This window comes from Bos javanicus, chromosome 1 (genome assembly GCF_032452875.1).
Source record: "Bos javanicus breed banteng chromosome 1, ARS-OSU_banteng_1.0, whole genome shotgun sequence".
Classification (NCBI taxonomy): Eukaryota; Metazoa; Chordata; class Mammalia; order Artiodactyla; family Bovidae; genus Bos; species Bos javanicus.
The window spans coordinates 90,165,096-90,181,870 of NC_083868.1; the positions used below are offsets into that span (position 1 = coordinate 90,165,096).

The 16,775-nt window shown below is 36.8% G+C and overlaps 1 protein-coding gene across 2 annotated transcripts in view; it reads left to right on the forward strand.

The window, feature by feature from the left end:
• TBL1XR1 (TBL1X/Y related 1) overlaps positions 1 to 16,775 on the forward strand; it is a 74,218-nt gene that overhangs the window by 40,433 nt on the left and 17,010 nt on the right. For both annotated transcript variants that reach the window (XM_061415473.1, XM_061415470.1), the window contains 7 exons: positions 54 to 199; positions 2,421 to 2,643; positions 3,376 to 3,508; positions 3,862 to 4,003; positions 6,676 to 6,739; positions 6,834 to 6,931; positions 8,101 to 8,161. In XM_061415473.1, coding sequence (XP_061271457.1) covers positions 54 to 199; positions 2,421 to 2,643; positions 3,376 to 3,508; positions 3,862 to 4,003; positions 6,676 to 6,739; positions 6,834 to 6,931; positions 8,101 to 8,161 — 867 coding nt within the window. The remainder of the gene's footprint in view (positions 1 to 53; positions 200 to 2,420; positions 2,644 to 3,375; positions 3,509 to 3,861; positions 4,004 to 6,675; positions 6,740 to 6,833; positions 6,932 to 8,100; positions 8,162 to 16,775) is intronic.

The window sequence follows — 16,775 nt, forward strand, 5'->3', positions numbered from 1 at the left end:
TTGCATGTTGCCCTTTGGAGAATAAATCGTTACACCTTTTCTTTTGCTTTCAGGATTTTCTCATTCAGCGTTCACCTTCGGTATAGAAAGCCATATCAGTCAGTCCAACATTAATGGTGCCCTCGTCCCACCTGCTGCATTGATTTCTATCATCCAGAAAGGTCTACAGTATGTAGAGGCAGAAGTTAGTATTAATGAGGTAAGGAAGACTTAGTTCAAGTACTAATTCTTACTCTTAAATGCTTCCTTAAATATCTGGTATCTTGCTTGCTCATTCATTATCTGACTTCAGCTTCACCAGGTAAACAAAACTGAAGGACATTATTCCTAATGTGGTGCCAGGGCGCACAGGCAAGGCTGATGGCTCTCAACTATAAGGACCACTATCTTATTGCTTTTTACATGGTTTAATAAGTAAACAGTAAGAAATAATTTTCTTTAAAATAAGAAAATTGTGCTGTGGAATACTGAGACCATAATTGATTGAGAAATTAGAAGATCTTGGGTTATTTGGTTGTACGTGATTTTGGAAGGCACCTGTCTACAGTCTATATGATATAGGTAGTTTAACTCATGTCAGTCAGTTATGGCCTATGAGCCAAAGTCTGCCTACCGCTTGTTTCTGTAACGTTTGCTTGGGGCACAGTCACACTCCTTAAGTTGTGTATTATCTAGCTTTTGTGCTACAGTGGCAGCATTGAGTGGTTGTGACAGAGACCTTAGGTCTGCAAAGCCCAAAATATGCAGAAAGACTCTGCACACCCTGGTATAGCTGGAAATTTTTATACATGGTCAGGATTTGTGGTATATGGAGCTTTTTACCTTATTTTCATTTCAGAGATTAACATATTCCCCTTTCCTTTTGCAGGTATTTTAAAAACTAAAGCATCCATGGTTTCTACATCAGTATTTATTACTATAATTATAGTGTACTAAATTGATTATTTTTTAAATTTCCTCATATCTATAACTGAAAAATCTACTGATACTAAATTAAATGTGTCCTCATTGTCTTTTAGCACTTTGCCTCCCAAAGTATACTTATTGCAGAAAATGATAAAACAATTTCTCCCAGTGGCCAGAGTTGAAGTCTTCATTTTTTCTGAAAAAGATTTTTCTAGATTTAATATAGTACTCCACAATATATCTGTATTGATTTTAATCTTTTTTTTTAAGTTTAAATACTTGCTCCAGCTCCTCAAATACTCCATTATAATCGACAGTTCAGACAGATGTGCAGTGTTTTGTAACTTGGAGCATCCCATCACACCACTTAGTGCGTGTTCACTGGCTTAAGTGAGCCAGGCTTCATTTATGCATGTTTCTAGCTAATATGCACTGTTTCTATTTCTGACTTGCTCTGTGCCTGTGTCTCTTCTCCTGCTTGCTTTAGAACTTATTTATTGTGAACTTCCTAATACCAGTGAGAGGAGCTTTGGAAAATTATAGCAACTTGATAAAATTAAAGAACACTAGCCTGTGAGTTGTAGCTGTACTTCTCAAATGTTACTGTGCATATAAGACTCTCCCCAAAAGCTTGTTAAAACAGAGATTCCTGAGCCCTTTAGAGATTTTGATTCTGTAGCTTTGAGTCTACATTTCTAACAAGTTTCCAGGTGATGGTGGGACTGTTGGTCCTTGGATTGCGCTTTGAATAGCACCAGTTAACAAATTCCAGCTGTGAAAGTCTTTAAATCTTATTGTGCTCATATTTCAACAGTAGTAAAATGAGGGACTTACCTGGCATTCCAGGATTAAGATTTTGCCTTCCAGTGGAGTGGCATGGGTTCAATCCCTGGTCAGGGAGCTGACCTACCTGCTTTCGGGCCAAAAAAACAACACACAAAACAGAAGCAGTATTGTAACAAATGCAACAAGGTCTTAAAAACAATAACAGTAGTAAAATGAGGTGATTGTATGTATTAATGTCTATTGATATTGATGTCTATTTCTGCCTTAATATTTTAATTAAATCACAAGAAACTTTTGCATTCAGCAAAACTATTTTAAAAGTTTTTAGTTTTAAAGAAGTATTTACCAAAATGTGGCACCAAATCTCTTATCATTTTATTAACTATCCCACATTACTTTTGACTAACAGAACTTTGGAATATAATTGAAAGCCTTTTTACCCTCCAGGCCTATTTTTTTTTAATTCCTTTCACTATTTCAGCTTTGATCTGTGCAACACTTAACAGTAAGAATTGGGTGAGGAAGACAGTTGGAGCAGCTGTTTACAGTGCTTCCTTTAGTTTCCTTCTTCCCTCCCGGTTCCTTCCTTCCTTTCTTACATGCACTCAGGAAATTACCTAAAAGTGTTTTTTCTTGGAATGATGATTTTCTGCTGTTAACTTGTATGAATACAAATTACTCTAAATGTGTTACCTTTGATTTTTCTTCTCACAATTTTTCAAATCCAGGATGGTACCTTGTTTGATGGTCGACCAATAGAGTCTCTGTCACTGATAGATGCCGTAATGCCTGATGTAGTACAAACAAGACAACAAGCTTATAGAGATAAACTTGCACAGCAACAAGCAGCAGCTGCTGCAGCTGCTGCAGCTGCGACAAACCAACAAGGATCTGCAAAAAATGGAGAAAACACAGCAAATGGGGAGGAGAATGGAGCACATACTATAGCAAGTGAGCTGAAAGAAGAATCTTTTTAAGTTCCATTAAAAAAGAAACTTGCTTTATGGGGATGCCTCATTTTAGCTGAACTAATACTGTCTATTTAATTTTTGCCAACTTGTTCCCCTAACTTGTATCACACAATTCAGATTTTTATGCTTAAAGCTCCATAAAGCTAGATTTACTTTCATGGACCTTATTTTCATTCTTTTTAAAAAAATATTTAGAAACCGTTTTTTTTTTTTTTTTTTTTTTTATTGTTAGGTGAACTTTGTGTCTGCATTTGATTTCTAAATATAATTTATAACAGTAGTCATTAACAGATACAATAAAGCTTTGGCATGGAGATATAAAGGCAACTCGATGTTATATGAATGATATCAGCAACCCCTACTGGCAGAAATTCAGAATAGTGTTGGCATGGATTATATTTAATTCAAACTATTTTATCATTTTTAACTGTGTTTGGGCCTAACCTTTCACAGTCTTCCTCTAGTCCTGCTCCCCCATCTCTGAACACACACTTAGATGCACATCTCTTTTTTAAAAATTACATTCATATTTAACTAAAGATTGGAATTTATTTTTCATGTGATAAATTCTGTATAGTCATTTTCGACATTACCTGACATAGTGGAATAAGAAAGTTACACTCTATCTGCTGGTTAGGAATTCCTTTTTTCCCCCAATATGCTGTGATATTATTACCTAACTGGAATTTTCCATCTGTTTCTCATGATGCAGATAATCATACTGATATGATGGAAGTGGATGGGGATGTTGAAATCCCTCCTAATAAAGCAGTTGTGTTACGGGGCCATGAATCTGAAGTTTTCATCTGTGCCTGGAACCCCGTTAGTGATCTCTTGGCATCAGGGTATGTTTCTCAAAGTGAAATTAAAATGGATTTCTAAAAGTATTTTACTGAAATATTGCATGTTCTACAAATACATTGTTTACACTTTCAGGTTTTTGTTGTTGCTTGTTTGTGGTCATTTTACCCCATAAATGTTTATTTCTTCATAAAGTAATGTTAGAGTTTTTAAACTACTGCCTCAGGAGTGATTTTGGCATCTCCAAAATGGAGACTGAGAAAAATACTGGAAATGGAAATGCCTGATAGTCTAATTTGTATTTGCGTCATTAATAACAGAATGTAAATTTGTTGCCTTGATTTCTGTAATACTTGAGAATATCATGAAAATTTAAAATAAGTTGCATACTTTATAGGTCTGGAGACTCAACAGCAAGAATATGGAATCTTAGTGAAAACAGCACGAGTGGCTCCACACAGTTAGTGCTTAGACATTGTATACGAGAAGGAGGGCAAGACGTCCCAAGCAACAAGGATGTGACGTCGCTAGATTGGAATGTGAGTATCACTGTATTGTCCATGATGGATGTAGTTACTAACATACGTAACCTCTCTGAGCCTCAAACTAGTGGCAGGGTATGTCTGTGTGTTCAGGTATTTTTGAATTTCACTAATAAGAACAGCAGACTAGGAGTCCCCAACCCAAAATGTGTTAAAAGCAAAGACTGGCCCTCGAGCAGTTGGAACAAGGTTCATCTTCCAGCCTCAGTTTCTCTAGCTGTAGAATGACTCTGTACTTCGTTGTCATCACATGTAAAGTAGGAGTGTATTAATGGTCTTACATAAATCAAATAATAAATGGAAACCAATAATAGGCACGTACTAAGTTCTTAATGGGCTTCCCTGATAGCTCAGTTGGTAAAGTCTGAAATTCAGGAGACCCAGTTCGATTCCTGAGTCAGGAAGATCCCCTGGGGAAGGGAAAGGCTACCTTCCAGTATTAATTAAGTTCCTAACTACTAAGTCCTTTGTTAGGGGTAGAAGAGAAATCTATGTAATAGAAACATAGTTTTGTTTCTCTCATTTTGCTGTTAATTGATGAAAACTTCATTGCCAGCTGCTTTTTAGGAACTGTTAGTCTAGATTATAAGCTTTATTCTAGCTGTAGGACTCTTAGAATTCTTATTCTATATATGATTCAATATCTTTGATTACTTTTACTTACCAGAAAATTTGATTTAACTATTGATAAAGCTCCATCCTTTCAGTTTCAAATATATACTTAACAGCTTTTTTTGCTACCATTCCCATAAGTAATTTGCGGGAAATTAGCATTTTAAAAGTTTCTGTATCTTTTCCTTTATTCCATGTTGTCTTTTTTCTTCTTTGTAACTTTATGTTCATTTTTTTAACACCCTCCCACTCCCCCAACTCTGGTTCTAGTAACTTCTTAGACTGTTATCAGTGTCATAAAGAATTTTAGAGGTCAGCTGTCCTTTTCTTAGCAAGTGGACATCCTTTCCTTCTCTGACCTCTGTTTTAACAACATTTTGTGGGGTTTTTCAAAGTATCTTCTAAATCTCTTTCCAAGAAATAAGATCTGTCTTTCAAAGTGATTACACTATCAGAAGTTCTTAGTTACTATGAAATTCTTCCAGAACTCATGATAAGTGTTCTTTTCTAAATTTCCAACAATGTATTTACCCTTTCCCACCTATAAAGTTGAGAATTCCAAACGGTGTTATTTGATTGTAGGGTCAGAACTAAGAATTCCGTTCTTAAAATGGGACCTTACTATATCATAGGCCAAAGGCCTTATAGCCTTCTTAGGCTGTTTGGCTCAGAGACCATGTTAACTTAGTGCAATTTATAGTTTACACTGAAAAGGATTGTTAACAAATGATTTGTTGAGCTTGGTGTTTCTGAACTGCAAGTTAAAGCTTTTGAAAGTATAGACTTTTGGAAGATTTATTATTTGCTATGAACTTAAGTCTTCCCCTTGAAGGAGAAAATGTTATTGTTGTTTAATGGCTCATTTCCATGGCTAAAGCAGAAGCCTGTGAGGTAGCTGTTCCTTATTAGTCTCCTACTTTACTAGTGGTCCATGGTCTAAAACCATTAGTTTAAAGGAAACTTTGCATTGTGCAGAGTTTGGAAATAAACTTGTGCTGTTAGCTTCAACATTGCTCCTTCTTCCTTAGATAGAACTATAGGGGATTTCCAGATCCTAGCAGAACTGAATCTGCATCGTCTACAAACAGCATTTGTTTCTCACTTAACTGTACAGCTAGATGACTGGAGAGGTCTGAAAAGGTGATCTTGTTTTTATTTCTCTTACCAAAAAAAGCATCAGAAAGTACTGAGTGAGGCAGGATTTCATTGTCTCTCTCCTGTAATGTTTACTCATCTCAGCAATAGTCTGTGTAATGTACTCCGAAACTTGCATTTCCACAGAGTAGGCTAGATCTTAGCAAGTCCTGCCGTTGTACTGTTATTCAAGGCAAGACACCGTAGGAAATTTTAAGATTAGAGAAAACGTTAAAGATTTCTCCTCATAGTAGAATAGTTCCGGACAGTTGTGCTCACTTCGTTAGCTATAAAGTCAGCCTACACTCTTTTCTAACTCGTGTGTGTGTGTGTGTGCATTGCTATTTGAATTGGTACAGGAAAAAATTAACGAAAGAAATGTTTAATGTAGTGATGTTTAAGAATCTGATCATCTGAAACAATATTGTTTGGAACACACACACAGTTTAGACAGTAAAAGACTTAGAGGAAGGACAATATGAGAACTTTTAATCATAGTGAAACATTTTGGAAGATTTTGATTTTGATTGAATACCTTTATTAAATCGTAAGGTTAAGATTTTGATGTCCTTTCTAATCCCCCACCCGATCCCCACCTTTAGTCCTGGGCCTTTGTGAGAGCACAGTAAGTAGACCTTAGCACCTGTAAGAGCGGTGATAATCCTGCTCCCAAGCAGTTACTGCCCTTCCAAGACTGGGGTGTGAGGCCTGCACCCTGACTGAATGCTGCCAAAATATTAGCTTCACAGCATCAAGGGTGTTCTGTAGGCCTTTTCTCGCACTTCTAAATAGGCAAAGCTGAAGGTCTTGAAGCAGAGAATGTTCCAGACCTGCTGTACTTGGGATTAAACATAATATATTCTAATAAAAATTAAATACCCTTTCTGGGTTATATAATTGAAAGAAATGTGTTTCTCCAACAGAGTGAAGGTACACTTCTAGCAACTGGTTCTTATGATGGGTTTGCCAGAATATGGACTAAAGATGGTAAATAAAGCATTTTTTTTCCCACTTGTTTTTTACTGTTGATCCAAATTATAAAGCTTAAAGTAATTTTAATGTTTTTCCTTTTGAATTTTAGGTAACCTTGCTAGCACTTTGGGGCAGCATAAAGGCCCCATATTTGCATTAAAATGGAATAAGAAAGGAAATTTCATCCTAAGTGCTGGAGTAGACAAGGTAATTAGCTTCTATAAAAGTTAATTTGTTAAAGAGTATACTTGAGAGTACTATTCTCCTCTGCTAATCACATAAGTAATAAAACATTCATATTTGGGAAATTCACATGTGAATTTATGTTAGGAATAGAAATGGTTTCTTAGATTTTCTGTCAGCTCATTCTTAAATCTGTGCAGATGCCTTTTATTCTTATCTGTGTGACCACTCTTCATTGTTTTGGAATTTGAGCCATAGTGAAGTCATATATCTGATACTCTTCATTGCTTTTCTGTAGTTTTTAGTTAATTGCATCAGTGTGGATGCTCTGGAGTGATTTCATGGGAAATCTTAGAGTCAGTCTGTTAGCTGAACTCCTAATGTTTAATTGAAAATGCAAGAAATATAGGGTTTTTCCAGCTTTCACCTAACATGGCTGGTAAACATGAGTAGGTTGAAATCATTTGTTATTTCTCTTTCATTTTAAAGTTATTTCCTTTAGCACACATCCCAGAGAAGATTGTTTTATAATAGAGGAAAGTACATGCCCATAGTTACCTGTATATTGTCAAAAAGGGAAGTAGGCAAAAAGGAAGAATATGAAGGTGGCCAGGAAGGGCAGGGGAAAGCCTTCTTACTAGTTACTGCCATTCTACAATACTTATGACCCCAAAGTTATAAAATTAGTGATGGGAGGGTATTAGTGGAATTGTGAATATATCCATTCAGATGTATATGTTATACTTTGCTGTAATATAAAAAACATTGTTTTAATTATTGTCAGAATTAAACCTGTCTTTATTTATAAATGTGAGCTTTAAAAATCTTAATATTGAGAATTAGCTGATTATAATATTAACCAAAAATTTACCTCCTCAAGCTACACAGCAATAAAAATCTGACATTAAATACACGACTACAATGGAGTTTCTCAATCGAATATAATGTTTGGTACTTACAGACAGCCAGTAATTGTTACTTGAAGTAAGTTAACTGATGAAAAGTCACCAGGGTAGAATCAAACTGCTTAACAGTTTAATTTCAACATCCTTTCCCTGCTCCCAGTGGAATATAGCCTCATTGTACTAAAACTAAATGTTAAATGTGCTCTGACATTTCATATTGCTTTAATATGATGAGGCATTTATGTATATATGATAAACTTAGCAATATATTTTTCTTTTCTATTTTAGACTACAATTATTTGGGATGCACATACTGGTGAAGCCAAGCAACAATTTCCTTTTCATTCAGGTAAATCTTCACAGTTTACATGAGAACTGTTGGAACTTTCTTCTGTTTTCCTAATTAAACTTTTAATAGCATATAGTTCATCTAAAATCTTGAACTATCAAATGTAAGTTTTGTTACTAGTCCTTTGAGGAGTTGATGTTCAGTGGCTTTCAGATAATTAATCATCAGAGGATCATCAAATGTTTTCTGTGAAATGTACCATAAAGCATTTTCAGCCTGGTGCCGTTAGAGTTGGTAATATTTAATGGTAAGAACATAGATTTTTGATCCAGGATGTCTAGGTGTGCTTGTGAATCCCACTCCACTTAACAAGCTTCAAGATTGAGTCATTGAACCTTTCTGAGCCGTATTTTCTGTCTGTAAACGAGGGATAAAAATAATACTGTTTGAGTAAGTGTGTAAGACTAATACATATATATGAAAATACTGCATAAACTTCTACAGATTTAGGTATTGTCATGTTTTATTTTATGTATCTAAATCAGTCCTCTTGCTTACCTAAAATAAAAATTATAAGGTTTTACCGATATTGCTGGAACTTTGGTGCTTCATATATTTTCTTTTAGGAAATAATTTGATACTTAAATCAGATAAATCTGATCTCCAAAATAGTGCGCTTCTTTCTCCATGATATATGGCCATGCAGCAGAGCATACATCCTGATGTGTAGAGACACTTTGATTTTAGTACCAACACTCTTGTGCATCCTAGAACTTTGTTCCTGCTTTCGGGGGGGTTTCTGAGAACAGAAACTGATGTTAAACTGGAACAAGATCCCTAATAATGTTTAGAACAGTAGTTTTAGTACTGCCTAATTTAATTACATCATGCAAGATTGTGTTGTGGTTGGAAAGAGTTGTAAATTGGAGGCTGAGTTAAGTAATTCTGGTTATTTTCAAGGCTTTGGTACTATCCTTTTTACACTCAGTGGCACAGTGTTACCTTTAAAACTGAAATGCAAAGCTTTTGGCATTTTGCTTTTTTGTATTTCTCTATTTAGTGTGATTCGATAAGTCAAATAAGGCACAAAAGATTTTTCAGTAGTGTCTGAGTGGCATAATTTTGCAAGTATTATGTTAAACAATTCAACTTGATTAAAGCTTATCACATTAATAAGTATTTATTTACACATCAGTTTCTGTTTACCTGTTTTAATCCCTTTCCGCCTTTGCTTCTAGTCCTCAACCAGATAGAATTCTCTTAGACCTCTGACCATTCTGCCTAAAGATTTTTCCTAAATCCTAGGAGTGATGGAAAATTGAAATAAGTGGGTGTGGCATCGTTATGAGTTGCTTTATAATGTGTGCCACCTTTCTGTTGGAGGTAATGCTCTTTATACACGATCCCATTTAGTCTTGGTTACAACCCAAAGACACTGTACAGGAGACAGGGATCAAACCATCCCCAAGGAAAAGAAATGCAAAAAAGCAAAACGGCTGTCTGGGGAGGCCTTACAAGTAGCTGTGAAAAGAAAGAGAAGCAAAAAGCAAAGGAGAAAAGGAAAGATATAAGCATCTGAATGCAGAGTTCCAAAGAATAGCAAGAAGAGATAAGAAAGCCTTCCTCAGCGATCAATGCAAAGAAATAGAGGAAAACAACAGAATGGGAAAGACTAGAGAGCTCTTCAAGAAAATTAGAGATACCAAGGGAACATTTCATGCCAAGATGGGCTCGATAAAGGACAGAAATGGTAGGGACCTAACAGAAGCAGAAGATATTAAGAAGAGGTGCCAAGAATACACAGAAGAACTGTACAAAAAAGATCTTCACGACCGAGATAATCACTATGGTGTGATCACTCACCTAGAGCCAGACATACTGGAATGTGAAGTCAAGTGGGCCTTAGAAAGCATCACTACGAACAAAGCTAGTGGAGGTGATGGAATTCCAGTTGAGCTGTTTCAAATCCTGAAAGATGATGCTGTGAAAGCGCTGCATTCAATATGCCAGCAAATTTAGAAAACTCAGCAGTGGCCACAGGACTGGAAAAGGTCAGTTTTCATTCCAATCCCAAAGAAAGGCAATGCCAAAGAATGCTCAAACTACCGCACAATTGCACTCATCTCACATCTAGTAAAGTAATGCTCAAAATTCTCTAAGCCAGGGTTCAGCAATACGTGAAGCGTGAACTTCCAGAGAGAGGTTCAAGCTGGTTTTAGAAAAGGCAGAGGAACCAGAGATCAAATTGCCAACATCCGCTGGATCATCGAAAAAGCAAGAGAGTTCCAGAAAAACATCTATTTCGGCTTTATTGACTATGCCAAAGCCTTTGACTGTGTGGATCACAATAAACTGTGGAAAATTCTGAAAGAGATGGGAATACCAGACCCCCTGACCTGCCTCTTGAGAAACCTATATGCAGGTCAGGAAGCAACAGTTAGAATTGGACATGGAACAACAGACTGGTTCCAAATAGGAAAAGGAGTACATCAAGACTGTATATTGTCACCTGCAGAGTACATCATGAGAAACGTTGGGCTGGAAGAAGCACAAGCTGGAATCAAGATTGCCGGGAGAAATATCAATAACCTCAGATATGCAGATGACACCACCCTTATGGCAGAAAGTGAAGAGGAACTAAAAAGCCTCTTGATGAAAGTGAAAGAGGAGAGTCAAAAAGTTGGCTTAAAGCTCAGCATTCAGAAAACTAAGATCATGGCATCTGGTCCCATCACTTCATGGGAAATAGATGGGGAAACAGTGGAAACAGCATTGGACTTTTATCTTTTTGGGCTCCAAAATCACTGCAGATGGTGATTGCAGCCATGAAATTAAAAGACGCTTACTCCTTGGAAGGAAAGTTATGACCAACCTAGATAGCATATTCAAAAGCAGAGACATTACTTTGCCAACAAAGGTTCGTCTAGTCAAGGCTATGGTTTTTCCTGTGGTCATGTATGGATGTGAGAGTTGGACTGTGAAGAAGGCTGAGTGCCAAAGAATTGATGCTTTTGAAGTGTGGTGTTGGAGAAGACTCTTGAGAGTCCCTTGGACTGCAAGGAGATCCAACCAGTCCATTCTGAAGGAGATCAGCCCTGGGTGTTCTTTGGAAGGAATGATGCTAAAGCTGAAACTCAGTACTTTGGCCACCTGGTAAGAAGAGTTGACTCATTGGAAAAGACTCTGATGCTGGGAGGAATTGGGGGCAGGAGGAAGAAGGGACAACAGAGGATGAGATGGCTGGATGGCATCACTGACTCTATGCACGTGAGTCTGAGTGAACTCCGAGAGTTGGTGATGGACAGGGAGGCCTGGCGTGCTGCGATTCATGGGGTTGCAAAGACCGAACTGAACTAACTGAACAACCCAAAGAGGTAGATGATGTAGAAGTCATTTTACAGATAAAAAGCCATTTTACCTGTGATATTCTTTCCTGCCATGCTTTTTTTATTTTTTAAATGGCTTTATTGAGGGAGATGTGTGTATGTCCAGTTCCTCCGTATCCGTGCCAGCACTTGGTATATGATTAGTCTTTTTAATTGTGTCCACTCTAATGAGTGTGTAGTGATATCTCACTGTGGTTTTATTTGTAGTTCCTAATGATTAATGATGTTGAGCATCTTGTCATGTGTTAATTTATCATCTGTAGATCTTCTTTGGTGGCGTATCTTTTTCTTTTGCTTGATATAGAAGTTGAGGTCACGGATTTGAAACCTTTCTACTTTTCTAGTGGGGATCTGACATTCAGTGCTATAAATTTACCTCTAACTACTACTTGGAGAAGTCAATGGCACCCCACTCCAGTACTCTTTGATTGGAAAATCCCATGGACGGAGGAGCCTGGTAGGCTGCAGTCCATGGGGTCGCTAAGAGTCAGACATGACTGAGCGACTTCACTTTCACTTTTCACTTTCATGCATTGGAGAAGGAAGTAGCAACCCACTCCAGTGTTCTTGCCTGGAGAATCCTGGGGACGGGGGAGCCCGGTGGGCTGCCATCTATGGGGTCGCACAGAGTTGGACACGACTGAAGCAACTTAGCAGCACTACTTAGTGACATCTCACAGTTTTTCAGATATTGTAATTTCATCCAGTTCAGAATACTTTTTGAAGTAATTTTGATTCAGTGTATTAATTTATGAATAATTGGAAAACTTTTCAAGGTCTTTGTAGCATTGCTTTCTAATTTTTAATAAAAAATATTCATTTTATTTTTGATTGCACTCGGTTGGTTGCTGTGTGCAGGCTTTTTCTAGTTGTGGAGATCGGGGGGTACTCGTTACGGGGCATGGGCTGCTTGTCGCGGAGTGTGGGCTCTGTGGTGTGTGGGCTTCAGTGTTTGAGGCTTGCAGGCCCCAGAGCACAGGCTTTGAGTAGTTGTGGCGCATGAGCTTTTTGCCCTGCAGTATGTGGGCTCTTTCACGGGCCAGGAATCGGAGGAACCCAGTGTCCCCTACATTGTAAGGTGGATTCTTAACCACTGGACCACCAGCGAAGCCCACTTTCTAATATAATTCTATTGTTCCTACAAATGTCATGAGGGTCAAGTTGTTTCATAAGGTTGTTCAAATCTTTTATAGCCCTAAATGATTGTTCTGTCTACTTATACCACCTGTTACTGAGAGAAGGGTATTGAAATCATCAATAATAATTGGAAAACACAGTTTCTAATTTCTTCTGTCAATTTTTGCTTTATGTATTTTGAAACAGTGCTAATAAGGACATTAACATTTAGGAATGTTGCATACTCATGTTGATCCATTTATCATTTTGTTAATGAGCCTCTTTTTTTTTTTTTTTTCATTTTGTTTTTTGTGCTCTGCAATCTACTTAATCTGATGTTAATGTAGCCCTTCAAGTTTCTTTTGGTTAGTGTTGGCATGGTATATATTCCTCCATACTTTTACATTTGAAGTGTAATTTATGTAGGCATCATTTATTGCTTGTTTACTGAATATCAACCGCTGCCTTTTAATGGCAATATTTAGGCTCTTTACATTTAATGTAACTATTGATATGATTGCATTTAAATTAATCATATTTCTATTTATCTCTTCTTCTTTTCCTGTTTTCCACTTTCATTTGGATCATATGAATATTTTTATGACTACATTTTTCCTCCTTTGGTGGGCTATTAACTATAAATCTTTTATTATAGTGGTTGCATCAGGATTTATAGTACACATTTTTAACTTAGCACTATATACTTTCAAGTGATATTTTAAAGAGATTAAATAATAATAATTTTTACTCATAGTTACCATTTCCAACTGTTCATTTCTTTGTGTAGATGCATACACATCTAATTCATCTAGTATCATTTATTTTCTGCCCAAACTGCTTTAACATTCCTTATAGTGCAAATGTAACGCTGATGAATTCATTCTATATATATGAACAAGTCTGTATTTCACCTTCATTATTGAAAGATTTTGTTGTTGTTGAGTATAGAGTTCGGGGGTTGACAGGATTTTTTTCTTTCTGTACTTTAAAAAAATATTGCTGTGTTCTCTTATTTACAGTATTTTCACTTTGAACTTGTTCCAGTTTTCATCCTTAACGCTTGTAGTAATTTGTCTTGTTTTATCTGGCTGCTTTTAAGGTTTTTCTGCTTATAAATGATTTGGTGCAGTTTGAATATGTTGTGCCTTAGTTCAGTTTTCTTTGTTTCTTGACCTTGAAGCTTCTTGGATGTCTTCATGCATAGTTTCCTTCAAATGAAAAATTTTTTTTGACCATTATTTTTAAGAAATATTCTACTTCCTCCCCACATTTTTTTTCACTTGAAGTTTTGAATGTGTTTATTAGTCTGCTTGATTTCCCATAATACTCTTCATTTTTTTATCCAGTATTTTTTTCAGGTGTGCTCATTCGTGTCCAACTCTCTGTGACCCCATGGACTGTATCACCCACCAGGCTTCGAAAGGGCAAGAATACTGGAATGGGTTGCCCTTTTGAACCCACATCTCTTGCGTCTCCTGCATCCGCAGGCAGATTCTTTACCACTAGCACAACCTGAGAAGTGGGATAATTTCTATGCTGTTTTTCAAGTTTTCAACTTCTTTTCTTCTAAGTATTTGTGAACTTTGTTCTGGCACATTGTTAAATTACCTGGAAACGGTCTGATCCTTTGGGTCACGCTTACGAAACTTGTTAAATGGCAGGGAAACAGTGCTCAGTGTAGAGCTAATTATTTCCTGGTACTGAGGCAAGAACCTAGATGTACTCAAACCAGTGTTCCCTGAATCAAAAGGTTTTCTAGCCTGCTGTGCATTTCCAGTCTTGAGTATCAGGCATTGTGTCTTCTAATCCTTTTCAGTGGTTCTTTCCCAAGGCTCAGCTAGTACTTACGCTGATTAGAATAGCTAACTATGTGAGTTGGGCCCGCTGCAGGTCTTTAGAATTCTGTCTGCATAGCTCTCTCCTTTCTTGTGCTGTGAATTCTAGGTGCCTGTGGCTCTCTAGATTCTGAGCTTTATCTCTTCCCCTCAGGAATTTCATTAATTTCTTCCTTAGGGAAATTCCTCTTCCATGGGCCAAGATCTGGACATTTTTCTAAATCATATATGATCAGTTAAAGGTACATTGTTGGTTGATTTCTTTCTCTCAAGAACCACTGTCCTTTGTTGTCTCATACCCAGAGTCTTCCCTGGTGGCTCAGATGGTAAAAAAAAATCCTTTGCAATGCAGGAGACCCAGGTTTGATCCCTGGGTCAGGAAGATGCCCTGGAGAAGGGAATGGTAACCCACTCCAGTCTTCTTGTCTGGAGAATTCCATGGATAGAGGAGCCTGGCAGGCTGTGGTCCGTGGAGTCTCAAATAGTCGGACACAACTGAGCAACTAATGCTAGCACTAACCCAGAGTCTTGAACTGTCATTTCATACATTTTGTAAGTGTTTGGCTATTTTGGGCAGGAGGTAAATTTGTTTCCTGTTACCCCATCTTGACCAAGAATGGAAGTCTACCATGCTTTTAAAATTACCATATTCTAATTCCTATACTGTATTTTCATTCATATACTCTTACGTAAAGCATAAGTCATGATTATAGATGAATTAACCGTTTCATATTCATTAGGATAGCTATAAAAAATAACAGTATTCATAATGATGTGGAGAAATTAGAATCCTTATACTTTGTTAGTAGGTATGTAAAATGGTACATTTGTGGAAAAGAGTATGACAGTTCCTCAAAAAGCTAAACATAGAATTACCATATGACCCAGCAGTTCTCCTCCTAGGTAATTGAATTGAAGGCAGGAACTTGAATGAATTCATAGCAGTATTTATAGCATTGTTCACAGTAGCCAGTAGCCAAAGGGTGAGAACAACACACTGTCCATGAGCAGATGAGTGGATGAACTGAATGGGGTCTCTATATACATGGATTATTATTGAGCCATAAAAAAAATGAATTTCTGGTACATGCTGCAACACCAGAGAACTTGTATACCTTATGCTAAGTGAAGTAAATCAGACATAACTTTAAAAGTAAAGATTCAAGAGTACAGAGGCTGGGAGGAGGGCAAAATGAAGAGTTATTGTTTAATGGTTACAGAATTTCTGTTTGGGTGATGCAGAACTTTTGAAAATAGTGGTGATTGTACAATATTGTGAATGTAATTGATACAGCTGAATTGTACACTTAATTAAATGACAAATTTCATGTTATGTATGACCACAATATTTTAAAACTAATGTAATATGCTAAAAGCCATTGAATTGCACACTTTAAATGGATGAAATGTATGATACATGAATTATATCTTAGCGAAGCTGTTTTTTTAAAAAGGCAAATGAATATTAAATGCCTTTTCCCCTTCCCTCATAGGTTTATTTATTACCTTTCTGGATTATGAAAGATGCATGGGTTAACAAAAAAATAAATCAGAATTGGAGGACACAGAGATTGAATCTTAGTTCCAGGACTTTTTTTTTTTTTTTTTGCTGCACCTTGCAACTTGCAGGATCCTTGTTCCTCAACCAAGGATCAGACTCATGGCCCCTGCAGTGGAAGAGCAGAGTGCTAACCACTGGACCACCAGGGAATTCCAGCTCCAGAAATTTAGAAGATTGTGTACCCTCGGCCAATTAACTTTTCTTAGCCTTTTTCATCATATGAAAAATGAAACCAATAATAGTAAATATACCTCTCACATATTACCTACATAAAAATATATTTTATGTTAGAGATGTATTTCTGTCCTGAAGGACTTATATTACCTAGAGTCATTTTTAAATTTTAGGAATACAGAGTAAGGAGGTATGGGTTCTTAGATCATACCAACCTATAATCATTGTATCTTATGAGCCAAGCATATCACAGAACATTAATCATACAACTCGTGTCTTAGCATTCTTCAGCTTCCTTCAGTTGTCTTTACCCAGTTATACAGTTGGTTTTTGTTTTTGTTTGAACCTAATGGTGTATTTGTTTAAATACCGTTTCTGATTTTCTCAGCCACCTATCTAATGTTTTCAGATGATGCTCTGTCAAATTGATACCCTGGTGGAGCACAACAGATACTTGGCCTTCTTCATAGCGTTGTATTATATAACATTTAATTGTCCTTTAAATTATTTACATTTTTGTCACACACACACACAATTTTTTTTTTTGGTGGGGGGGTTGCACTGGGTCTTCATTGCTACACACAGGCATTCTCTAGTTGCAG